The sequence below is a fragment of the Phalaenopsis equestris genome, unplaced genomic scaffold, assembly GCF_001263595.1.
Source record: "Phalaenopsis equestris unplaced genomic scaffold, ASM126359v1 Scaffold000134, whole genome shotgun sequence".
In the NCBI taxonomy this organism is placed as follows: Eukaryota; Viridiplantae; Streptophyta; class Magnoliopsida; order Asparagales; family Orchidaceae; genus Phalaenopsis; species Phalaenopsis equestris.
The window spans coordinates 3,514,030-3,540,726 of record NW_018164576.1 but is presented as its reverse complement, the minus strand read 5'-3'; the positions used below and the strand labels follow the sequence as shown (position 1 = coordinate 3,540,726).

General features: G+C 34.7%; 1 protein-coding gene across 1 annotated transcript in view; it reads left to right on the top strand.

Moving 5' to 3' along the window:
* The window catches only part of LOC110021426 (DNA repair and recombination protein RAD54), a 78,191-nt gene that overhangs the window by 2,561 nt on the left and 48,933 nt on the right, over positions 1-26,697 (top strand). Inside the window, exons 3-11 of the mRNA XM_020719910.1 lie at positions 2,433-2,519; positions 2,608-2,848; positions 2,987-3,112; positions 3,338-3,394; positions 3,462-3,548; positions 7,038-7,133; positions 7,383-7,433; positions 21,708-21,782; positions 21,870-21,956. Coding sequence (XP_020575569.1) covers positions 2,433-2,519; positions 2,608-2,848; positions 2,987-3,112; positions 3,338-3,394; positions 3,462-3,548; positions 7,038-7,133; positions 7,383-7,433; positions 21,708-21,782; positions 21,870-21,956 — 907 coding nt within the window. The remainder of the gene's footprint in view (positions 1-2,432; positions 2,520-2,607; positions 2,849-2,986; positions 3,113-3,337; positions 3,395-3,461; positions 3,549-7,037; positions 7,134-7,382; positions 7,434-21,707; positions 21,783-21,869; positions 21,957-26,697) is intronic.

Here is a 26,697-nt window from a genome sequence, read left to right as displayed (position 1 = left end):
ATATATATATATATATATATATATGCCGCAAGCCGTGGTCTGTTGGTCGGGCTCTCATCATGGGGCCTAGCGCATGAGAAATCGGTATTTGGGCCTCTGCCAAATACCAATTTTCTTTTAATTACTAAAGCTTTACTATGGAATTTATAACAATAAGACAACTCATATATGTTTCCGTGTACAACCAGGTAGCATGTATGTATCGGTAAAGTGATGGTAATGATATTATGAATTTACATTGGCAAGGTAGAAATGAAGATGGAGAACTTAATTTATGATATCGGTAAAGTATTGCAGACCCAAGCGAGCTGACATGAAGGCGAAGAGAGTGTTTTAGGTTTTGAGGGATGCAATCATAAGACTTCCCTACAAAATTTCAAAAATTACTTTTAAAGAATGGATGAGATGTTGATTTTTTTTCTTTTTGTTATCCCATTTCTTGTGTGGTTTCAACATTAAAAAAATTCATGAATGATGGCATTTTCATGGAGAAAAGTGGATAATGCTTTACTAAATTTTTCATTTTTATTTTTAATCCTAGTATATTTGATGTTGATGCCAAATTGTGTAAGGTTCATTTTATAGAATATGGAGAGGATTCCACTCACATCGAACTTATTTTTCATGAGGAAAAATTAATATTTGTGTGAGCAATTTTTATGAAAGTAAAAGACCATTCGTCTCCATTAACATTAGAGATACAAGATCATCTTCATATATTGGTTTTGATTAGGGACAATTGGCATTGAGGTTTGAGTGGCTAGATGGATAATGGACATTATGGTGTTTTGCCTTTTGACTTATCTCATTCTGGTACTCTTAAAAGTTTATTTATTAAAAAAAGGCAAGAAACATTGATTGTAGTGCACTAAAAGATGGATGTCTCCTTGTTATATATGATTGTGCCAAATTTGTTCCCATGTTTTTCAAAGTTTTAAATAGATGAGACCGAGAAAGATGATATTGCTATTTGTGTCCATATAATATAGTCTTCATTCCTTAGCATGCCCAATCCTCTTTCTCATGGTTGGATCTTGACATATATAATGAGTGGGATAAAATACTAGAATTTATTTTAGGTTTGATGTTTGTTTTTAAATAATACTAGGTTTATGGATAATTTTTTGTGTGCAGCATATGATAATGAAAGGAAAGGTGTGATCTTTCTGATAATAGCAGCTAGGGTTCCACTAAATGCATTTACTCATAATTTTTTAAGGAGTGTATATAGAAATAGAGTTTTATTGGAGAGTTGGTCATGTGGTATGTGCTTCTGAGTCTGGAGCCTTGTTTTGTTTGAATTTGTTCACATGCACATGACAGGTATGAAGTGGATTACTTATTATTGAACCTGTATCCATTGGTTTATAAAGTGCTATCAAGAAGGTGCAATGTTTCTCAATTTCTTCTTGCTTTAGTCATTTTATGCTTGCATGTTTTTTTTCTTAAATAGAAGTTGTACACGGGTTGATGCTGTTTGGATTGTTTTGGCATGGAGGCTTATTTTTGCTATGTGGATACTTTCCTTTTGAGTATTTAGCATGTTATATGCCCCATTTTTTATAATAAATTGAAAACTTACTTCTTGATTATCGGAGCTTGGTGGGCCCAATTTTAGTTTATATGGCTTGATTAGCACTCCTAATAATGGGAGATGTTTTTAACCTAACGTCATGCCTTCTTCACTTTTAATAATAGAAAAGCTTCGTTTAGATTGTGAAGGGAATATTTTTCAAGTATTTGGATGTGTACTTGGGTTATATTTAACATCTAATTAACCTTGAATTTCATAACTTCTTTCTATTTCTATAAATTTTTGTGGGATTGCAACATCTTCATTGCATTTCTTTTTGATAGTTTAGTAGTAATATAGTTTGAGCCATAAATTTTGTAATTTTATTTAATTTTTCATGACGAAAAATGTACCTTTTTGGTATGAATTTTTATCTTAGTTTCATAGATTAATGTGATATCACACATCTTGAAATATATTTGCTTCACTACACTACATCCCATATATTGTTGTTTATAGTTAGGAAAAGGTTGGTTGTGCTGACTCTTGGTATCATATAATTCTATATCATGAAATAGTTGAGGGTTCTTTTATATGCAATGTGACAAAATCAAGACGTCTTTACTCTGTATGGGGCCTTTAAGGTCGCCTAATTTTCCTTGGAGGACTATTTTTACAGTTTGCACTAAACACGGTAATTTTAACCATTTGGTTGTTTTGTGACTTGTCATATAGAAGACATTTAAAAGGTGGAAAAAAGAAGTATTAATTGATGTTTGGAATTTAGACAAATCCATAGGTGTTGAGAGTAAATGGCTTGGTGCTTACTATAGTGAGGATAATAACAGAAGTTGGGTTTTTCAAGCTGAGTTCTATTTCACTATTGCTGTTTTGATGTAATTAAATGCTGTTGATGCAGAGAAGGTGTTCAGTTTATGTTTGATTGTGTTTCTGGGCTATATAGCGCTGAAGGTATTTCTGGATGCATTCTTGCTGATGACATGGGGTAAAAGGGAAACTTTAACTCTTTTCAGTCACAATATTGTTTTTCTCTTTTGCATATCTTCTTGAATTTATGCATCAAAGCTTTGCAGGCTGGGTAAGACTCTCCAATCTATTACACTGCTTTACACCCTTCTTCGTCAGGGCTTTGATGGAAAACCCATGGTTAAGAGAGCTCTCATTGTTACTCCCACAAGTCTTGTCAGTAACTGGGAGTCTGAAATTGATAAGTGGATTGGAAGAAAAATCCAATTACTTTCTCTTTGTGAAACCTCTAGGGCTGATGTTTTATCTGGAATCGACAGTTTCTTAAGGCCTACCAGCACCTTACAGGTTAGTTTTCCTGTAAGATTATTGTTGTATTTTATCTGAATTTGGCTGTGTCACTCTTTTGAATGCAAGAATAGCAGCTTTTAGAATTTTAATATGTTGGCCTTTTTGATTTAAATGATGATACTTGCTCTCTTTCAGGTACTGATCTTGTCCTATGAGACATTTAGAATGCATTCATCAAAATTTGAGAAGAATGGAAGCTGTGATCTGCTAATATGCGACGAGGCTCACAGATTGAAAAATGACCAGACATTAACAAATCGGGTATGTGCTTAACCATTTTGGTAAGGTGGGGGAGAGCTGAATGTTGCTGGCCACTTAATTTTTATTTGAATACGAATTAGAACTTTAGATTTTTTGCTCAGATTTATGCTTAAAAATTCCTTACACAAGGAAACCAGCTATGTTTAGTTAATGCTAATTTATGTTGTTAGACATAATAGATGTATATGATTATTAGATACACCAATCATGATAATTCTCTGCCAGGCTTTGGCCACTCTACCATGTACTCGGAGAATCTTATTATCAGGGACACCCATGCAGGTAGGAATGTTTCCAGTTTCTTCACTCTTTTTAACAATAACAGTTTATATAAAGTTCTATTTTGCAGAATGATCTAGAAGAATTCTTTGCTATGGTCAATTTCACAAATCCTGGTATTTTGGGGGATGCAACATACTTTCGTCGCTGCTATGAAGTAAGTGAAATTCTTGTATTGTGGAACTCCGTGGTGCATTTTGTATTGTGACATGCTCTCATTTTCTCATTATGTAGGTACCCTTCCACATTGTCAATATCCCATTCAATAATATCACATTTTATTTATTTTAGCATTGAGTCAAAGGTCTAGGAGGCAAATCTGCATGAAGGTCTCAGTTCAAATGCATGTATAATTCAACATGTAGTCTTTTTTCAGCATATACTTATAAATTCTAAAATTCTATGAGGTCCTCAACTTTAATCTTCAAGTATTCTTCATGTTATTGTAGCTTACATGAAATTGGAGTGGAATCGTGCGAGGGAGATAGCATTCATTATTATCATAGCATAAATGTCCATCTCATTATTTGCGCTTAAAAAATATTTCCCTCAAAGAACTAGGACCATCTAATTATTCTACAGAGTTATATGAAAACCACAAAACAAATAAAATAAGAACTCAAGTTTTTTCACTTATCATTCATAAATTGCTAATTTAAAAAGAACCACAATATCTCACATCTATAATTAAATCATTATTATTCTTACAAAAAAGTACATATTACAGACTACTTTTAACATTCTTCATTGCCATTTTCATTTAAGCAACTTCTTTCCTTCATCTAAAATGATTAACTACTATAGATTCAACAAGGGTAAGCATAAAGTCTAGTAAGCTCTTCAAACTCTTATTAAATAATTTATTATATTGAAAGGAATATAATATGCATGCTTAAGTTCATAGTAAAAGATAATAAAATTTTCCTATCATTTCAATCAATTTATGTAAAACAACGACAATACATTTTTATCCCACTATGTGGGGTAGGGTACACGAATTCTTTTTCTCCATTTTTTCCTATTAAGTCTCATATTTTCATTTAATTCTAATAAATCAATATCATTTTTAATACCCCTAGTATTTTTAGTTCTACCTCACTATTTCTTAACAGAAGCCAAATCTAAAACATCTAGTCTCCTAATAGAGTCATTAGATGGCCGACATTTATTGTAACCAAACCATATAAGATGATTCTCTCTAATCTTGTCAGCCACTGGAGCTACTACAACTCTTTCATGTATATATTTGTTTTGCATTTTATTTCTTAGTGTAAAACCATTCACGCATTCTTATCTCAACAACAGTTGAACTTAATTTATGCTTCACTTTTACAGGCGAACATTTTGCGCCCTAAAGCATTTCATATCTCACTACCATCTTATAAAATTCTCCTTCAAGTCTTTAAACGACACTTTTCTATCACACAATAGGTTCTATGCATTCCTCTACTTCAACCATCCAACTTAAATTTTATTAATATCTTCCTCATCTATATCACCATCACTCTGAACAATAGACCCAATATATATAAAGCACTCACTTCTTTTAAAGATTTGATCACCCATTGTTACAAGCTATTGTAATATTGCTTGGGAAGAATTTTGAGATCCATTTGATATGCAATTACTTGATATTTGTATCTGACCTATGCAGGTGTTGCGAAGTGAGTGATTATTTAGGAGTAGGCTTGATTTAAGTAATTAGCAAATAATAATGCTTGTAACACGCTGAATGTGAGCTAGATGTGTTTGAAAAGTGGTTCCAACTTGCATAGAATTAGGATAAGCTTTGTGACGGTTGTAGTTTCAGTAAAGTAAAACTACAAAAACTTCTTTGAGAATTTTGCATTGTTTTGGGGATAGCGGAATAATGGTGATGTGTGGAACTTGTGAATACAGCTTGTGGATGTTCACATGTGGATCTGAGTGAGCCAAAATTTTTGTGAGCTACGAGTGTTCATGCATTTGTAGGATGGTGTTAGTGTTGCAGTGCGGGGCAATGAATTACTACACGTGTTGGTTTATGGGCATGAATGGTTTTTTATTATGATTTGTTGTTCATCTGCATTTTGATAAGAAGTTTAAAGGTGAAGGTGGATCATAAGGATGAAGATATCGACCGGGTTAGCGATTAAGATGACTGGCTTCTTATTTTATAGATGTTGGATATGCTATATCGAATCTATGGTCTTGTGGTGCAACAACAAGAGAAGCATCTCAATTAATGTGTGATGAAGTCGATATAGGAAAACAGCTTTAGAAGCATAGGCATGCTTTTAGAATGCGGGGCCATGGCAGATGTAGAGGAGGTAGATTAGGGAGTCAAGGATGTGGAGATCAGAGGCGATTGATTAATAGTTAAGGTGGTATTGTAGACAGTGGAGGAGACTAGGGTATGCATTTTGCAACTTCTACTTATTTGATGTTGACATCAAGATTGATGAGGTATTTCATGGCAATGGATGCGTATGCAGGGTTTTTCACGTGAAGAGGGAGATGCTAGTAGAATTGAGGGTCTTTAAGTGGCATGTAGAGATGAATGGAAACGTTGCTTTGATGCGAGTTGATAGTGGAGGAGAAATATCTTTTGGCTTTGCTGTAGAATTTTGAACAACAACAATACAAAAATAATGATGGTTATTGTAAATTTATCTATTTTTGATATTTTGTTGTTTAAAAGGGGAAGAATCTGACGTAGAGTGAGAATTATGAGATAAATAGATGATTAGACAGATTAGAAGAATATACAGCCCACAGAAAGTTTGACAGGTGGTAGAGTAATAAATCAAGGAAAATGAAAGAGGCAGACAAAAGAAAGGATCTATTATTATTATTCTATTATCTTCTCTGTCTTTATTACTAGACCGTGCACCATTTTTAGAATTAACAAATAAGCCTTATTGAAACTGCCAAAATGACTATTGAATAAATTAAAAAATGTCATGTCAGATCAAAAAAATAGAAGGCATTTAAATTACTAGTAACTAACGTAAATGTAAATAATATTGAGCTCATGACACTAAAATCATACAGTTTTCTCTATGATGTAAAGGCACTCGCTCTGCTTCATCATGTTTTTCACAAGTGCATTTTGAAATTTTATAATGCCAATACTGTACAGTCTCAGTGGAAACATATTCAATTTAACTACCTTGGTTCTGCTATTCTGTTTTGTCATGCAAATGCTAGAATCAATCCTTCAAGTTTTGATAAGCTATCTTTGGATGTAATAATTGGCATAAAACTAGATGCTGCCTATGTGGATGTCTAGGCCTTTTGTTCTGAGTGTGCTAATGCAATAAATATAAAGAAGTATAATTTGTTTATTCCGGAATACTTATTGAACACATTATCCTCATTTAAATTGAAAACATATGGTGATTAACATCCTCACAAATTTAACTAATCAGTACAGGTTATTTTAACTATTATTTTTTAATCGCACTAATGCAGCATAACATTTTCTTGTATGATATTATTAGATTAATAAATCAATAAATTTAGTAGGTTTCTATGCATAAAAGCCATTAAATTGATTTATTTCAGGTAGTATAAGCTTGTGAACTTCTTGAATTTCAGTTAATTATTTATTGCAAGTTATGCAGCTTTCTTTAGTACACTCATCATGTTTATAATCTGAACCAAGGCACCAATCATTACTGGTAGAGAGCCAGTGGCCACCATGGAGGAAAGGAAGTTGGGTTTGGAGAGATCTGCAGAACTTAGTGCAAAAGTAAATCAGGTACCTATCTCCTATGGGATTGTCTGGTATATGTTTCATTCAGTGCAAACTTTTATGTAGATTATGCTATAACTGGGCAATCGATTTAGTTTACTCCCTTATTTTATCATTATATTAATTTTGCATGTGTAAAGTACTTGAGTACCTTAGATTGTGCAGCTCTTTCAGTACCTGTTGTTTTGCAAATAAAATAAATTTATTCTAAGATTTTGTCGTGGTCCGTTTCTGAACTGTGTTGGTGTTGTGCAGTTTATATTGAGAAGGACAAATGCTTTGCTGTCAAATCACTTACCACCTAAGGTATGTGATAGAACTTCTAAACATGTGCACTTGTTAAATGCTAATATCTGATATTGTAACCTACGTGTTGTGCTGGATGTATCCCATGCCATGAGTTGATGTATAATGTCTTATATATGAAATTCTAGTGAGTTTCAAGATCCAACTCCCTAAGGGCCTGTTTGGGATCATTTTTTGTTTTTTGTTTTTATTTTTATTTTTAGCAATTTTGTTTTTGTTTTATTTTTGTTTCCTATTGTTATGATTTATATGTTTTTAAAAATAAAAAGCATAAAACATGTTTAGTTGTATATTTTTAATTTTTTTTTAAAGATAACTATTTTTTTATTAAATGGTTGGGCCCACGTGACACTCCAGTATTAAGCTCCGCTGCCCATTGCGTACACAACATCTTTCTTTGCTCCACCCAGCACGAATCATTACCTGTGCAGGTGGCGGTGGGTGGGAGGCAAGAGCGGGCCGTGAAGCTGAGGTTCACGATGAATGCAGGTGGCGGTGGGCGGTAAACAGAGGGCAGCAACGACTGCAGATAACTGCTGGCGGGCGGCGGCGGGTGGCTGGAGGCGGGTTACGACAACCGGCAGTGGGCGATAGATAACAAGCAGTGGGCGACGGGTGGCGCCATTAGGCGGCGATGATAGGTAACGCGGGCGGCGACCTCGGCGGGCGGCGACAACGTGCCTTTTTTCACGGCTTATTATAATGTGTTTAGAGACAGTCCTCTTTAAGTTGTTTTAAAAATAGTTAAAATATCTTTTTTCTGTTTTGTATATTTTAAAAATAGATGTTATTTCTGAAAATAAAAAAAAAAAACAGTAAAACAAACAATGTTTTTCTATTTGATTCGTCACAAGAAATTAATATTGATCCGAAACAGCCCCTAAGATTTAGTTTCTTAAGTGCCAAAGCAATGTAGTAGCTGCTTGATATGGTGCTTGATGTCGAGAAGCATAAATGTGGAACCTGTTGGTACTCAGGAAAGTAAGTACATGAAAAAGGTTAGGAAATTAAACATAAGAAGTGAATTCTCAAGCTATTTTTCCGAATCTTTAGCTTCTATACTGCTGAATCCTTAAAGTAGGTTTTGTTGGATGCTGAATCCCTAAAGCACTAAAGGAAGAACTATGCTAGCTAAGTTTTTAGCTACAGGAATTTTCATTGAACTCTTAAAAACCTTATTTTTGTTTAGCATATGGGAGTTATTTATAGAAATAGTCTAACATTTTAAAGTTCAAGTTATCCTTATGGGTTTATTCTATGATTCATCAACATTTCAATACAAATATGCATGTAGCATCCAACACACATTGGACACAAACACGCATGCGATACACCCGATAATTGTTGGACATGCCAATCGTGTTTCCAATTTAAAAATAAAAAAAAAGGCATGCGTGTCTTAAAATATTAACTTAAATTTTATAAATGATATCAAAACGCATAATAAAATATTTGATTTTGATGATTTATATTGTACCAAATAACTCATTTTAAATTTTTTATGCAATATTCTAAAAAACTATTTATAAGCATATTATTTTAATTCTTATAAAATTTTGATTACTAATTTTTTAAGGTACATAATATTTTTCAAATTTTTTACTTTTTATTTACATATTATTTTGATTTATGAATAATTTGATAATCATTTATATTTTGAGTATAGTGTAAAAATTTCCTTTGACTATTTATATGGAATCATTTTAGTCATAAAGTTTATAAAAGTGCCAAATCAGTTCCAATACTTTTTTAATGGAGGCTAAAGTGATCATTCTTTTGGACTATTTTAACGTATATTAAAAGATTTCGAGGACTATGTTGACGCTTTTATAGAATTCAGGATTAAAATAACCTCTTACGAAGAGTTAGGAAATCATTTTGGCACTTTTCTCTTTATAATTTTTTATTCTTGAATGTCATTTTTTTATTCTTATAATGTTGGGATCTTTTTTATTTTTTCATGTTTATTTAATTTATGCAATTAGTATATATTATTTTAAAATTATTATATATATATATATATATATATATATATATATATATGTTTGTATATGTATGTATGTATGTACACACACAACACGATGTCCATCATCGCTCTGCTATGGGTTTCTACGGCGACTTCTTGGCGGTTCGGGTTACCGCAGCTGTTCGTCGACTCATTGTCCTCGAATAGGAAGGGAGGGGGATCGTGTTGCTCCTTTCATCACCTCGTCGAGCCCAGCCTCTTGCTTGATCGCATTGTCTGCTGTTATCGGCGCCTCGTCGTATTCATGAAGGGAAGGGGAGCGTCGTAGTACGTTTGTGTTTTCCGTGCTTCGATGGATGCTCTCCCTCCTTTTTCGGCCGAACCCGACAAAGCCTCTTTCGCCCACGTGCTGGGTAACCATATGGTGGAGTTGGCTATTGTCTTCTTGTCGAGTTATGATTGATGTTGTGATTGTACAAATGACTGCCTCTTTATTAAGAAAGCATGTATGAATGGTGAGAAAGTAACTTTCTTTTTCTCTGATTTAGAAGTTTCGACTTTGGTTGAGAAATGCAAGTTTGCCCTCATTAGAAAATTTCAGTTGGGGCACCCCTTATTGGAAGTTATCAAAATGAGTTTTGAAGATCTCAATTTAGTAGAAAAGTGGAAAGTGAAACTTCTTGATGGGAGGCATGTGATGTTTCAGTTAACCATGAATGAAGACTATACTCGAATATTTTCTAGGAAATATCTTAATATTGTAGGAAAGTCTATGAAATTGCTGAAGCGGTCTCCTGATTTTTATCCAAATCATAAACATCCCACTGTAACAATTTGGTTTAATTTACGTGGTTTCAATTTGCATTTATTTAATCATCACGTTCTTTGCTCTATTGGGGCCATACTTGAGAATCTTATGAAACTAGATATACCCACCTTCAATCTAACCATGCCTTATGTTGCCAGAATACTTGTGTAAAGAGATCACTTTACCTGATATTACAAAAGTTTGGCTGGGCACAACACATAATGAATATTGACAATAAATTATCATGAAGTATAAACCTTTTTATTGTACCAATTGTAAGATGTTTGGACACACCTTTGACAAATGCCACAGGCTCCATCCTAACTTGAAATCTAAAGCTCGATTGCATAAGAATTTGTTTAACCCCATTGATCTGGATATATCTACTCCACCTGTGGAGGAAATTATCACAAGGCTGGAGTTAATGTATGGTTTACTTGGGAACTACTTTTTCACCTGTGGAGGAACCTTTGAGGCTTGCTTCCTTTGTCCTTGAGGGGGATTGCTCACTTAGGGTCTGTTTGACACAGTTGCAACTTCTCAGCTTTTCAGCTGCATCTGCGCTGTCTCCTCAGTATGCTGCTGCAGAGAATCTGACTGACTGTTTGGTGCAGCTGTGTGAAAACAACTTTGAGGCAACTGTTTCTGGAAAAATGACCATACTGCCCATGTTTGGTAAAACTGTTTAAAACAGAATTGTGACAACGACATATTTGTTCTGAAGCAGAATCACTTCAAAATTGTTCAAAAATTCTTTCTATTTCTTATATGAATTAATATTGGATTGAATGTCATTTCTTGTTAGAAACTAGGGGCATCAACTTCCTAATTAGAATGAAAATATTGTATTTCTGCACCCATAAAAGCAATATTATATATAATTCCTCTACTAGCGGTACAAAGAAGGGATGGAAAGGAACCCAAGCAATGATAAAACTAGAGAGTTGCCAACTTTGATTCGGCTAATACATAAATCAATGAATTGCATTATTTTCTAGTACTTTAGTTTCAAGCACATGCTATTCTATATTTTTGGCAATGTTTTTTTGTGTGGAGTGATTGCTAAGATTTCAAAGGCATACAACTAAATTAGAAATTTCATTTGAAGAAAAAATTTATTTCTGAAATTTCATTGGATTTCATGATAACATATGCAGAGAACTTGAGCTCTTCCTATTTAGTAACGCGCTCAAGTAAATAATTAAGGTTATCATTATGACCATCAAGCAAAAAAGTTGCTTTTGGAACCTTAAACATCAGAAAACCATAATACTGTGTCAACATCAGAAAACCATAATACTGTGTCAAAGAAGTCTATGAAACAAACGATAGAGAAAAAAGAAAGGACAAGAAACATATGCCTATTGTATGAACCAAGGAAAATGTATTCACATTTGATGGAAATAAAAATTGCATCCATAGAAGTGATTTGTTAAAACAATATAAATAAGGAAGCAAGTTAAATTTAAATGTTTTTGATCTCATCAAACAGCCAAAGGTGGAGAACTATCCAATTTTGTCCTTGATGTGTGCTGTATAATTTGAAGTAGTTCTTATTTTCATCATCGAAATTATGATTTTTATATAAGACAACAAAGGTTTGTGCCCATAAAGAGCAACAATGGAAGCCGTCAGGATGACTGCAGAGTTACTTGTAGGAAAGATTGCCGCTGGTTCCTTAGTCGCGCAACGCCAAGCAGCCTATGAGCTCCGTCTCCTTGCAAAAACTGAAATGGACAACTGTCGCATCATCGTGGAGGCTGGTGCCATCCTTCCTCGTTAGTCTACTTGTCTCCATGGAAGCCTAGACACAAGAAAACTCAGTGACCGTGCTGCTCAACCTCTCCCTCTTCCTCATCTGGTTCATCGTCTCGCGTTCTGTGAAACAGGGAGGCTTCGACGCCGAGGCTAGGGCAGGGAAAAGGGAGGGGTATTATTGACGAACGAGACGCAGAGTTCGTTCCGCGTCCAGCGTTCCGCTAGATTCGCATCCCGCCAAAAGCGGGATACCGAAACAAACAGGGAGATTTCGCGGCGCCCGAGTACGACGTTGTCTTGCCGCGATCCAAAACAGAACCTTATTATACCTCCTGTGGATCCTCAATTGGTGGTGGATGAGGAGACATTTGATACCTCACCTACTCCAAAACCTATCATTGATGTAACTGTTGACAATCTTGTGGTAGAGTGTCCAGCCCTAGGTGTGCTTCAGAATTCTACCCTAGGCGAGCTTTCAATTGCAACCCCATCACCTGATCAAATCAAACAAGTTTTTAATGTCAATTAGGCACAAGGGGAGAAGAAGAATAAAAAAGAATAAATGTCTACTAGAACTCAGAAATTTAATGGATGATACATTGTTTGTTTCGGGTAATGACAAAAAACTTAACCATTTGTTAGCAAGCTCCATACCTAGAATCAGGAGTAAGAGGTAGGAATACATTAGCTCCATATTTAGAATCAGAGGTAAGAGGTAAGGATACATTGGTTCGTACTTAATCTCCCATTATCTGTTTGAATTTGCAAATTTTACAGGTGTTTTAATGGGTCTTTTCTTCGTTGATCAACTACTCCAGCTTTTCGTTCTCCCTTTCTTCCACTTCTTGGTGCAACAAGTATTCTTCCATCTGTTTTGGTTCTACGCCGTCGTCTTTTAGACAATCCGCACACGCATTTGGGGGTTTTCCCCAATTGAAATGGCTTGTGAATTTTGCGTAAGAAGAAGAGTTCCTATCAGAGTTTTGAAGATCTCAACATGTATCTTTTCCACCTGTTTGACACTTATAACTCTCACCGATCCAACTATTATTTGAATACGACTTGTGAATTTTGCTATGTTTGGAAACTTTGGCTTAGAGATTACATACTTAGTTTATAATTATTGTTTTTGGTATACATGTACTTTTTTGGAGATTTTGGTGTATGTTGTATGCCGGGTGCTTTTGGTTCCTAGTTTGGCCCTCTCATCCAACCTTTTTTGTACCACTCATTTCTAATATATTAGCCCTTGAGCGTTTATATATATATATTGAGAAAGCCCAATGATTAATATATTAAAAAGAAAGTAGGATACAAATAAATTTTGTGGGAGGACCCAAACATGACACCCTGCCCACACGATAACCACCATATGCAAATGGTTCCAAAAAGAGAAAATACAAAATATACATGAGAGACCTAAAGAGAAGAAAAACAAAAAAGTGTCAAAATCCGGATGCTCAGGTAACTAAAGAGCGACCCAATTTTGCCTTGCCTCTGCCTTTAGTTCTAGGGAAGGAGCCAACTAATAAATTGGTGAGATGAGTGCCATAGGCAGTAGTAACCAATGTATCATCCAATAAATTCTTGAGCTCGAGTTCGCCTCCATTCTTTTTCTTTCTCCTGGAATAGACTTGCTATTCCTCATCCGAAGATTGGTTCACCTAGTCAGTGGATTGGTCTAAAGTGTGTCGGATATGTGTAGGTAGTTGAACATTAGAAGCAACTACTTGTACAAGCTGATCTTTTATCGGATCAAGGGAGCGGGAGGAGCGGGAGCACTCTCGTGTGTCCTCTCGTGTGTCCTGGCATGTAAGTGGGTCTTCTTCAATAATAGTGAGTGACATAAATACATTTGGATCTGTATCAGCAGTATGTTGTTCTTCATCAGAAACTGTGGTGTTGGCAAGGGGGATCCACAGACAAATCAAACACCAAATCCTGTCTTGTGGGAACTTTCTCCACAGATTGAGCAGATGTGTCCATAGCAATGGGGTTAGACCCCTCTTTGTTTGCTTGAGCTTTAGATTTCAAGTTTGGATGAAGTCTGTAACATTTATTAAGTGTATGCCCAAACATCTTACAGTGGGTACAATGAAAATATTTATGTTCCATGATAATTGGTTGCCAATATCCATTGTGAGTTGATTGGCCTCGCTTAGGACATATAATGTTTTTTAATGCTCTAAGCTCGTTCCATTTTATTAGAATCAATTTGATATGTGGATGCAAATGACTATGTAAAATTAATTAATAATGATCCCAAAATCAGTTATGCTTACAATGATATTGTATGTATCTTATGATAGCTAAAGTAAATAAATAAATTATAATATAGAGTTTCAAAGCACTGGAGTCGGTTCATAAGAGAACAACTGTCTATGGCTTCTATATTAGGAGACGAACTTCTCTTTTTATACAGAAGACGAGAAAGGAGATAAAGGCGAGGCCGAAGGAGAAGAAGGAAGGAGGAGAAAGTAAGATCACACTAGTTGTGTCCGGGAGGGTTCGACGCAAGCTAAAGAAGTCATGTGAGGAGACAACGAGCTACACTACTGTGTTCCAGTCGTGGAAGAAGGAAAAGACATCCGTCAATGCTGGAGTCGAGTGAGGGAAGACTGAATGCGTTCACTCGAGATGAAGAGAGTGACATTGTGGGAACCTCGCATGCGGTAAGATCATGCAACGTTCTGTGCAAATGAATAACGACTTTGGACAGGAGATTGGAGCCCGTCTCCTAACCAAACTGAAGAGGAGTGTTGTGTTGGGCTCTCTTCAGAATGAACAAAGGCTTCAATGCCGTGTGCTTAGCGTGAGGCTTCATACAAAGGAGATGAAAAGAAGAGGTAGTGTCCTATTGAACGAAGAAAAATGGATTAAATTGGAAAGAATCGAACCCATCAAATATAAGGATGGTTAGGGTTTATTTTTTATTTCTTATTTACTTGTTGAATTAGAATTTTAATTTCATAACATTTAAGTGTTATTAAATTGTAAATCAAGGATTAATGACATTGGATTCAAAGGGTTAGGGCTTGGAGTCATGAATTTTTACAAACAGGAGATAAAGAGATAAGGTTTGGTGTTTATTAACTTTGTCCATTTTTTAAAGTTAGTTTAATATGAATGGTTATTAGTATTAATTTGTAATTTTGCTAATTTTTATCAATAGATGTTGAAACAAGTAATATTTGGATTGGAAACTGAAGTGAATGGATGACAATAAATGAGGAGGTAAGATATATGCTTTTATTTATATAATTGTTTTAATTAAATGTCATTAAGTAGAAAATAAGTTTTATGAGTTATAATCCGTGATAGTATTTTGCAAGCGCTCGAACTAAAGGACAAGTGAGATGAGATCAATGATTTTGCTATAGAAAAGAAGTTTTCAACGAGAAAGGAATAAATAATGTTAATGGGAGTAATTATGTTTCTAAATCACAGTAATATTTATTATTTCTAGATGTATTCCTGATTTTACTTTTTGATATGGATGCTCTATACCATTGAGTTTACACTCGATTTTTTATATTGTTGTGTAAGAAGTATGCATATTAACATTGCAGTATAAATAATTGCATATTTGCTTTTTTATTAATATATTAGATTATTACATCACTTTTAAATTTTATTAGAGATTCATATATTAGATTATTCTATGAGTTCTCGTTGTGATTAGAGATTCTAGAAATTGAGTAAATTAGTGATGTAATATATGAAATTAGTAAGAAATTTTGAATCTATCATTCGATATATAAATTTTTTTGTTTTCAACACATTTTGAATGCTGAAACAATTTAGGGTATGTTTGTGGCAGCTGTAGCTTATTATAAAATAATTGTGAAGTTGATGAATAATAATCTGATGCTAAAAAAACTGTGGTGACTATTACAATTTTTTTTTAAAGTCATGCTGCAGTTAGAAATCTGCCACTGCAGCTAGCCAAAAGCGGTGGGAAAACATAGATTTCAGTGGCAACTTTTTTTTTAAAAAAATGTCAAAAAGTCAATTTTCCCAAACAGACAAAATTACGATGCGGTGCCACAACGCCATCACACCACCGCCCCAAACGGACCCTTAGTATGCCTTCATTGTACATAGTAAGACATGAAGGAACTGGTGTAATTGATTGAGTAGAAATTCGCAGCGGAGTTTGCACACACATAATTTTGTCAATTAAAAGGGAGAGAATAAAATATTTTTCTAAAAATGTAATGATAATGGTTAAAATGCTATATAATAATAATAACAACCATTGGAAATAACAAATAATAAATCAATAATAAAGAAAAAAGTGAAATATATTGATGCTATAATATTATGATTTATTCTTTAAAAATAAATAAAAAATATGGAAAAAATGGGGGCATCAGAGTTCCACCCTCACTCGAGTGCATCGTAGTTTGTGCTTCCATATTGGATGTTTGTTTTGTTGATGTGCCCCCTTCTATATAAGGAAAAAAAGATCAAATTACCATGGCAAAATGACGTTTCTATTCCATTAAAGGGAAATTGTCTGACTGCTTTGTTAGAAAATTCCTTTAAATTTTTTACTTTTATGTGACTTCTCTTTTATTTTTCCTCACTAATTTCAATTATTTTGTACATCTTTACTGCAATTTTTTCCAAACATGTTGTCACTGTGTGATATTAGAGCTAACCCAAACCACAACTAAAAAATAAATATTATTATTTGAAGCAAATAAACAGTTACAAGATCGCAATGAAAAAAAAATACGATGACAAACACACAACACTAACAAACTCAATTAAAGAGGATCCCAAGGGTGGTGATGGTGTTCGTTTAGGGTTTGGAATTGTTAGTAGATGATTGGGATGGTTGGGTGGTGGTTAGATGGTGGAGGTTGTAATAGAAAAAGGGATTTTGGGTGGCTGTTCTGAGGGTGGCAGGAAGTGTGGGATAACTGGACAATGATATAACAAGGGGAAGGGCTTGTGGGGTTACGATGATGATACTGGATGGCGGGGCAGGGGTAGAACAACAAAAGGAAGGGTTGACGAGCTGCAACAAAGAATGTGGGGGTATGGAACATCAAAAGCAACGAAGTAGGTGATTGGGACAACGAGGGGCAACGAAGAGGAAGGACGGTGGACTGCGGGACATTAGAGGGAAGGGCTGTTCGAGAGGCTGCGACAATAAGGGGGATGGCTGGAAAGGGGTTACAGAAGAGTTGAATGTGATAAATATACCCGTGGGATTGAGCTACATCCTGCGCACCACTCGAACACTTGGAGGTCACTACCTCGGGCGAGATACAGTCGAAGCACCACTTGTCGTCGGATATAACTTAAAAGGGAAAACATCCCCTACGACTGGCTTGGACAAAAATCTGAAATCTGAAAGAAAAAACTGAACCTTAAGACAACACGCATCATATTTATAATAAGTACTAGCAATTAGAATAGGAAGGAATCAAATTATGAAGAAAATAAATTTAGGAAGGGAATAGAAAATGCAACATAAAATAGGGTCCGCAGTACTGTATCAGCTACAACACTGCAGCCCAAGTTCCCATGTCACTGTGTGGTCATTACTAATATGGATTTAACATCAGACCAGATATTATAGAATTGTATTACATCTGCATACTAAATTTATCCCCTCATTGTCTTTCCTTTTTCTTTCTTATCTTTCTTGCTTCCCTAAACCTTTCCTAAGAACCAAAATCTGATTTTGTTTTCCTTCTAATTTTAAAACCCTTGCACTAAATATGAAACTTGATTTTTTTTCCTTATTTTAAAATTATTGCCTAAATTCTGAAATCTGATATTAATTCTTTCCTATTTTATTTTTTGCTAAAATTGAGTAAGGTCTTTTATAAATAGGAGTTCTTGTGTCTAGAGTAATGGTCTTGTTTTTGAAATCTGATTTCAGTTTATCTTAATATTTTCCCTCTCGAAGTGCTGTATCTGACGATGAGGAAGGTTCTTTGGCTGTAACCTCGTCCAAGGTGGTGTCTATCTTCACTTTTCCGACCACTACCTGCTGTCTTGCTGTCCATCGACGTTCCAACCACCCTTCAGCACTGCCGGTCACCTCTCTGCCATCCAAACAGCCGACCAATTCGCCCGCAGCTTCATTGTCGGTTGTTCTCAGCCCTCCTACTACCCTTCCAGACATCACTGTTGCAGCTATCTGCTATTCTCAGCCTTCCTACTGAACTTCCAGATGCCACTGCTGCAGCCTCCTGCTGTTCGCAACCCTCTTGCTGCCTTCCAGATGCCACTGCTGCAGCCTCCTGCTATTTGTAGCCTGACGCCTCCACTGCAGCCACATTTGTTCGTAGCCCCCTGCTGCCCTTCCAGCACCCTCGCCAGAGACTTCTCTGCCCCTCCTGTCTCACTCACAGCAGGCTGCAGCCTCCGTCAGGTCGTCCCCGCGCCTCCAACCGCTGCCTCCCTCCTTCCTGCAGCTCTCGCCCTTCCTCTGCCTCCACTCCTTGGCTTCGGCCGCCATCCTTGCTGTCTCTGGAGTCCACCCTTTGATGACACTTTCCGCTTCCTCCGACTGCGGTTTGACTCCTCAACAAGCGCTTACTTGCTTCCCCACTTTCGCCCGACATCGCTTTTGCCTTCATCGCGGCCCCCGCTCTAGCACTACCTCTCCAGACTCCTTCCTCGTCGGGATTATTGTGTTTTTATTTGTTGAGTCTTTGTTTGTAATGTTTTATTTTATGTTTTGATTTATTTGGTGTTTTCTTTTTTGTTTGGAGTCATCATTGTAACCTTTCTTTTAAGTTACTAAAAAAATTGTGTATTGCATATTGGTTTGGGTTAACTCCGATATGATTGTAGTTATTTGAGCCAGTCGAGGTGACAGGGAATGCTTTCAATATTTTGTGATATTTTTGAATATAAATGAAATGAAATAAAGAAATCATGGAAAATTTGGAATAGTATAAAAGTGTAAATATTCATTAATTCTTTTCAGATTATTTTTAACTCTTTCAATTGTTTATGCTCATATTGTGTTGTGTGGCTCCTATTTTTATCTAAAAATATGTGAATGGCTTTTTAAATTTGATGGGGAGTCATAACGACGTTACAAACATCTAGAAAATGTAAACCCTACCTTTTGGCTCGATCTTGAACTTATAAGGGTAGAGTCAATAGGGCCCGTTTCTCAATAATTATTCATATGCAAAAACAACTATTGTAAATCTCATAGTCCTCAGTCTAGTAACACAATCCTTTTTTTATAATGGGTTGGGAAGCATCAATTCAACCACAACTTTTGTCAAAATTTTTGATAGTATGTCTGTATATGTACTTTATGCCATGTAGATCTTTTATCATGAAAAAATATTCAAGAAGAAAACTTAATGGGCACTTCGTTGCTAATGAGATAGGGTTGTAAGTCTAAATATTTAGACTCTATTTATATGAAGGCTAAAGCAATTGTGCAAGTTGGATGTTCTTCTTATAATTTAGGATCTTGAGTCGCAATCTACCAATCTAATCCTCTTCAAAGAAAATAAAAAAGAGGACAGAATTGACATATCTTGCAACTCATGAACATTTGCCAAATTGAAAGTAAAGTTTCTTGTCCCTAACTGGACCTCTCTTTCATTGGGAACTGGGCATTGACAATTTAATTTTCGGCGATTTTAAAATATTTTGCAATGCTTGCACAAGGCCTTCAAGTTTTGTTATGTTGAAAATTCATTTAGAGAAACACTTCATGCTGCCCCACCTATACGGTAGGATCATAAGTCCCAATCATTGGCCTTCCTTTACTCCTAAAGATGTGAGCTCGAGCCCTCAATGTAATGTTTGTTATACTATAGTATTTGGGAAATTTATTTCACATGCTATAGATACTTAAATTTGCTTGGGCCGAAAACACTGAGTAGATGCTTATTTTCACTTGGGTCTAATTTTTCACAAACAGTTAGTAGAGTTGACATGGCTTGTGACTTTTGAACAACTGCCAAAATTAAATTAAAGCTTTTTTGTTTCATCAAACTTGTCTTTTTCATCGTGATTTGGTGACTGGCTAATGATAAGCGTTGTTAGAATATTTGGCAATGAATTTGCCTCAAATCTACAAGGTTTGTTGCAATGAAGTTCAATTTAAGAAGTAATCGTTTGTGTTTGCCTTGCCTATAATGCATGGTTGGAAGTTCAAAGTACCTGCTGTAAAGTTTTAGGATGCGAGCCTCCACAACCCTAATATAATGCATGCTAAAATCTAACATTGGGAAAGTTGAATTCAAGTACTGTATATGCATATACTTGCTTTGGCTTGATCTTCTGTAAGCACATATAGAGACTAGATATTATCTTATAGCACAATCATTTTTACATTAAAATTAAATTAAGTGTGAGATCACTGGGCTTTTCTCAAACTCTCAAGTTCTAAATCTCAATTTTGACCGTGATTCTTTGAAAATGAATAACTGAGTTGATAAGATTCTTGTCATGACAATCTCCTTGTGTTTCGTCAGAATATCATATTGAGAGGAGTTCTTTGTTGAATTCAATCTTTTGTTCATTAAGATAAATGCTTCTGGTAATTTTTTCTCGGTGATGGGTGCAATTATTGAGATATTATATTAGAAGAGGATCTTCTCATAAAAATGCTTGATTAAATTATAAGACAAATGTAATATAAGCTTTCCTTTAAATATAAGCTTTCTCTATCATATTAACTCCTCTACTATAAATGGAGTTTTTTAATATACAAGAGGTTACTTTTTCCTTTTTAACTTTTCATTTAAATTTAATTTGAAATGTAATAAGGATAATGATGCCTCGTCTTTCATTACTGTTTAATTTTTTTTATAAATTGAACTTTGAATGCATGGCCTTTTATGATTCACTGGATTATTAAAATTATGGAGAATTCATACAACTTTTTTTATTTTAAATTCATATTTTCCTGCTTTGAGGATTTGGCATCAACAAGTTGAAGATTAGCTACTTTGCTTTTTTCATTTCATCATTTTATTTTCTATTATTTCCAATTATTCCACTCTGTACTACGACTAACGAAGCCTTGTTCTTTTCAAATATAAAATCAGAATTGAAGTGTTAAAAGACAAGAAAGTTTATGCCTATTTATAAAGGCCAGGAGTCTGATCTTTGAGGTTTTTAATAGCTATTGGGTTTCGGATGTTTTTACTATTTTGCCAAATGAGTTCTACTCTCAAATTCAGAGAAGATGAACGGATGCAAAGCTAAGCCTCTGAAAACATTCGATCTTTAGTGGTTCTTTTGATTAGGGTTTTATGCAAGTTTTATTTTTTCATATTCCTAGAGATTATAAATGGGCCGCTCATTTTTGTGTTAAGCACACCCTTAGTAGTTCTTTTGTTTTGTCGCATATAGATGATGACAGAGAACTCTCTACCATACTCTTAGATGACATGTCTTTTTTTGTGCATCATAGATGTGTGCTTGCATGGTTTTTTTTTTTTTTTTTTTTGATATATTAATGCAAATGGACATTTGCATGAAAACATGCGATCTGCATGATATTATGTGCTAGACAATTATTTACCTTAACAAATGTATCTGAAACAAAGTTTTTGAATCAAGTGTACCATATCTCTTCTCTTTGGTTCTTTTCCTTGTTCATGCCTTTAGCAAATGTGTTTAGAAGAGTTCTCGTGTTATGGAAACAATTGTTTTTGTAATTTATATTTGATTTTTGGTCTTGCCCAACTTCATTTGCTCAAACTTTTTTAAGGCTTGTTTATATGCTATCTTATTGTAGATAGTGGAAGTAGTGTGTTGCAAGCTCACCCCCTTGCAGATTCAGCTATACAGACATTTCATTCAATCAAAAAATGTAAGACTTGACTTATATCCAGCTTGTATATGCTATACTATTCTATTGCTATAAGATAGTTTCTGAAATATTTGTTCATATCTATAGATTAAGCATGTAATTGCAGAGGAGTTGAAGCATTCCACAATTTTGTCCTATATTACAGCACTTAAAAAACTTTGCAATCACCCTAAGGTATTCTTTCTAAGATTTTTTATATGTTTGATTGGTTTTTTATTTTATTTCTTTTTCCTGTGAACTTAAATTGAATTTATCATGATGCACGCCGTCCCAAATGCAAATATGGAACATCACATCGGGCAGAAATTTAAAAAATAGTTTTAATAGGTTTGTGGAATCACCACATACTTTTCTTAACTTATAAAAAAAAATTATTGGATTGAAGGAGCCTAATTTTGACCTACATATGATTCGAGCTTTCTCCAAAACTTGCATGCGGAAATTCTGTTCATCACTTGCGACATCCTAGTACTACTTTTTGGGCTATAATGCTTGTATGCTATCTTAGTTTTGGCATATGATCATGTCAATCCGGTTATTACAATCTAATGTTTTTCATCTTAAATTTGTATATCTTGTTATTTTATTGGCTAACTGGATCAATTGCCACACATTTAATGACAAAGTCATTAGCCATCAACTCATTTTCTCGAAAACTCATTCACATCATTTATTTACATAACCTATCCTAGCTATCTGTATATTTGTATGGTTCCCTCTGTGGGCAATCATTGCCCTCTCCAAAAATTGGCACAACACCCATGCACAAACTTTCATTAACACAAAGTTTTGTGATGGGAATTTCAAACAAATTCATATCATGCTTAAGCATTATTTTTGAATAACAAAAAAATATGGTCGCCTTACTAATAGTGGGCAATATATTAATTTTGGGTTGACTATGTATCAATTACAGCACAATAATGATTGAAAACACCGAAGTTATATAACAACACTTCTAAACAATCTCTGTTATTACAGTGCAATAGTACCTTGTGAAAACTTATTATGGCACACTCCGACAACACTTGACATGATGAAGAAACATAAAGCCTAGTTTGTACTCATATGAGAAAGTTTCTTAGGCAAGCAATATAAATAGGCGTAAGCAAGAAAAAACAAACACTATTACATTCCATAACAAGTAGTGAGATTAATTTCAAAGAAGATTTAAAAAAAAAAGAAACTTGGACAACAATTAATTTGCAAAGTGCCTAAACCCAAAATAAACACATACATTTTTTTTTACATAAATTTAAAAATACAAAAACAGAATTACTGCTAAAAAACTTGCTCAATCAGTGAACTTCCCCTCATAGTTATAATTAAACTTGCTATAAGAAAAAAAAAAGTTTCAACGAGCAAGTTTAAAAAATCAAACCTAGCTAATAATCATTATCTATTCAAGCATAAATAGCTAGATGTTTGGGGTATGCAAAATGAATAATGAAAGACATGATTTACTACATATACTTTTGAGAATAAATTTTATCAAATTTTTTGTGAGATTTTAATTTATTGTAGTGCCTTAATGTAACATGTTACATGCTTTGAAGTGGTTTTTGGTATGGCGATAATTGTGATTGATTATTTGATGAATTATATAATTCATGGCGTGTTATTTTATCCCTCATTGTAAACGTATCAACTTAAATCATATATATTTAAATATGACTCAATAATCATGTATTGTTCAATTAAATTTTAATTTATATATCTTTAGTCAGTTTTACCATGTGGGCTCCAAAAATTTCGGCGTCTCCCCGGGCTCTGTTATTTTTGTTTTGTGTAGAGAGAGTATTGAGGGTCAATTTTCAAAAAACAGATTAGATTGTAAATAAGACACTACCCATAGATTTCACCCTCATTTTGTGAGGATTTTTGTATATGGAGTTCAACGTTTCTCGTAGGCATAGACTGGTTAATTGCCTCTCCTAATAACATGAGAGCACTTTTGATTAAGGTTTGTCATTTAAAATCGAATAATACGTTATAAAGTTTTCTTAATATGCCATGTTTTTGTTGTCCTAGGCCATCATGGTTCTTGATATGCCTAGTCAAAGGAGGTAGCCAACCCAAGTTGACTAAAGAATCATTGTTAGCAATCATGAGTTGTGTCGTCTAAAGGTTTCTTGTAGATTTGTGGTGGATATTTGTCTAAGGGGATAAATTTAAGTTGACTTTAGCTGATAGAAGAGTTTGTGTCAATCAACCGTACATTTATGGTTCTATACTAAAAGAGTAGAAAACCATTGAGAAATATATAACGCTGCGACCGTGACCGTAATATATTAGTGCAATTTGATTGCAACTACTCATGAAGAGGACTGGTTGTAACTGCTACTTTGTGGTGTCATTTGATGATAAAGTCACACAGATAGAGAACTCGGGTTGCGTCCCTACTGATATGCAATTGTTGTGATTATGAACGTAAGAGTACATTTTATATGAAATACACACTTTATGAGTTGGCCAAACAAAAGCCTATCACCATCGACAAAACATTGCTGATGGTGGATATATTTCTTATTTTAGCTTTTAATTGATTTGATTTTACTTGAATATTTAATTGAAACTTGTACTTAATGTTGGTTTAAAATTAACCACTTTGATTGATATTTTTAGTCAACACGACTATTATCGGGGTTTTAAACATTTAAAACTTTTATATTTGAATGACATTTGGGTTTTTAATTTAGGCTTTTTAGGATATGATCTTGTCGGCTCTTGTCTTATAAGGAGGAGGATCAACCTATGTAATTTGGACTTGCAAGTTTTTATTTTTATGATTTAAGCATTTATTATTAGATTTATTAGACTCGTCAACTTTATTCTTTGCGAGAAAGTGGATGAGACTAGTTGGGTGAGACTTGCAATTCTGTTCTCTAGACAGTGAGGCCCGATTGGTTGATTACATAACTTAATTATCTTTAGTTTGAGTTCACCATAAAAATTTTATAATTTTTAAATAGGTGTAGACACTTTGAAAAGAAATTTGTACTTTTTTTAAAATAGGAGCTACTTGGTTGAAAAAAAATTATTTTAACCTGCGCAATATTCTCATACCATTCAATTTTAAATACTTAGTTTGTTTTGGAGGAGCACATATGGGTGTATTTTATTAATGTGCTTACATCTTGATGCCTTTGCCTAATGTGATTACATGAATTTTGGCACACTTCTTATAGGATGTGATTACATGTGATTACATGTTTTTTTTTTTTTTTCCTGTAACATATAATTTGGTGTTTTGACACGGATACAAGAATTATCAAGCATTTGCTAGTTTTTTGCGATACTGCATTGAAGTTGAAAAATATGTTAAAATGATACTGTCTAAAAAATCATCCTTTTTTATTAGTTACACAAATATCTTTATGATATAGATGCATGTACATAGTTTGAATGTAAAATTGTTAATTGGAATTTTTAAAACATTTATTTATATTCTTTTACACAAATCTTTAAATATCCACATTTAAATCATTACACTATCTTAAGATTTATCATGAAATTATCCAAGCCTTTTTAAATTTCATGTGGATATTAGAGCTTTTGGAATACATGCAAAACCTCATTATTTAGCTCTTTAAGGTTCACATTCTATTCCCTAGCAAATTATATTGTAAATCCGGCATAGGACCTCCTTAACCTAAACCAGGAGCAGAAGTCAGAGGTCCCTTGACAATAGAAGGGAGAGAAAAGTAGAAGGGAGAGAGAGAGAGAGAGTCCCGACCAGCCGAAAAAAGTCTTCTCTCCAATCCTCCTCCCTTTTATGCATGAGGCATTCTTACACAATTTTAATGTTAATGAGATTTACTGCCATTGAAGTTGTTATATTGTTTAGGATGAACGGTACAAACGCCATCCCTATTACCACCAAGGGATTTGAATAATAGAAACTTGATGACACCTTTAATGGACGCTGTCAGAGTAAGTACGACCCTTGTGTTGACCTCATTTTTGGCGAGGTATAGTCTTCCTCTTAGGGTTTAGGATCTAGCCTTAGGGATCTCTCTTCGACTATCTTAGAACCATAGAAATGAGACCCGCCTCGTTTTAGAAATCCAACCCACTTCTGTATCCTTTTGGAGTTTCGCGTGCATGGTATCGACTTCTAGCACTTAGAAGGGTGAAACCAACATGAGGAAACCCAAAAGAGATTCCTATAGGACCTTTTGAGCCTTAGGGTGACATTCTGCACAATTCGCTCTCCCGCGCGCGCAAATCTTTGCAATTCGGAGAGTCGACGCGCCGATTGCTACAATCCACATCGCCTGCACCGTTACCTGTCGAAAACTCTATTGGAACCAAAAAGTTTCTTCATGGAGGTAGTAGATTTGTTCTTCATTGAGAAGTCATGGTGTGGAGTGGAAGTCTGAGTGGAACATCATTTGTTCCTCATGATTAAGGTTTTACAACTCCTCCTTCGGTGCTTGGTAGTTCATTAGTGTCTAAGTTGCGACCGAGTTTTATTTGGTGAATAATATATATTTATATATATATATATGTATATATATATATATTAATTTATATAAAACCAAATCCTTCCTTTCTTCTTTAAGCCCTAAATCCCTAAACTCACGCACCCGAGCTCTGCCTCCCTTCCCTCTCCCGTTCGCGTGCCTAGCCTTTCCCTTTCTCTGTCTCGAGCCGACCAAGCTCCTCCTCCACGCGAGAGAAAGTTGAACTCGTTCGTCCTTGCCTGACATTTTTCTGCCCGCGGCCCTCCTTCCCGAAGCCGTGTCAGTCTCCCCGAGTTGTGTTTTTCCTTTTCTTGGTAGTTTAACTCTGGGAAGCTTGTTCCCTGGTACACTTGGATGACAAAATCTCTTCTTCCTGATGCTTCCCTCGCTGCCACAGGCTCGCCGCTCGGGCATCCAAAAATATATGTATGTGCATTATCTCTAACATT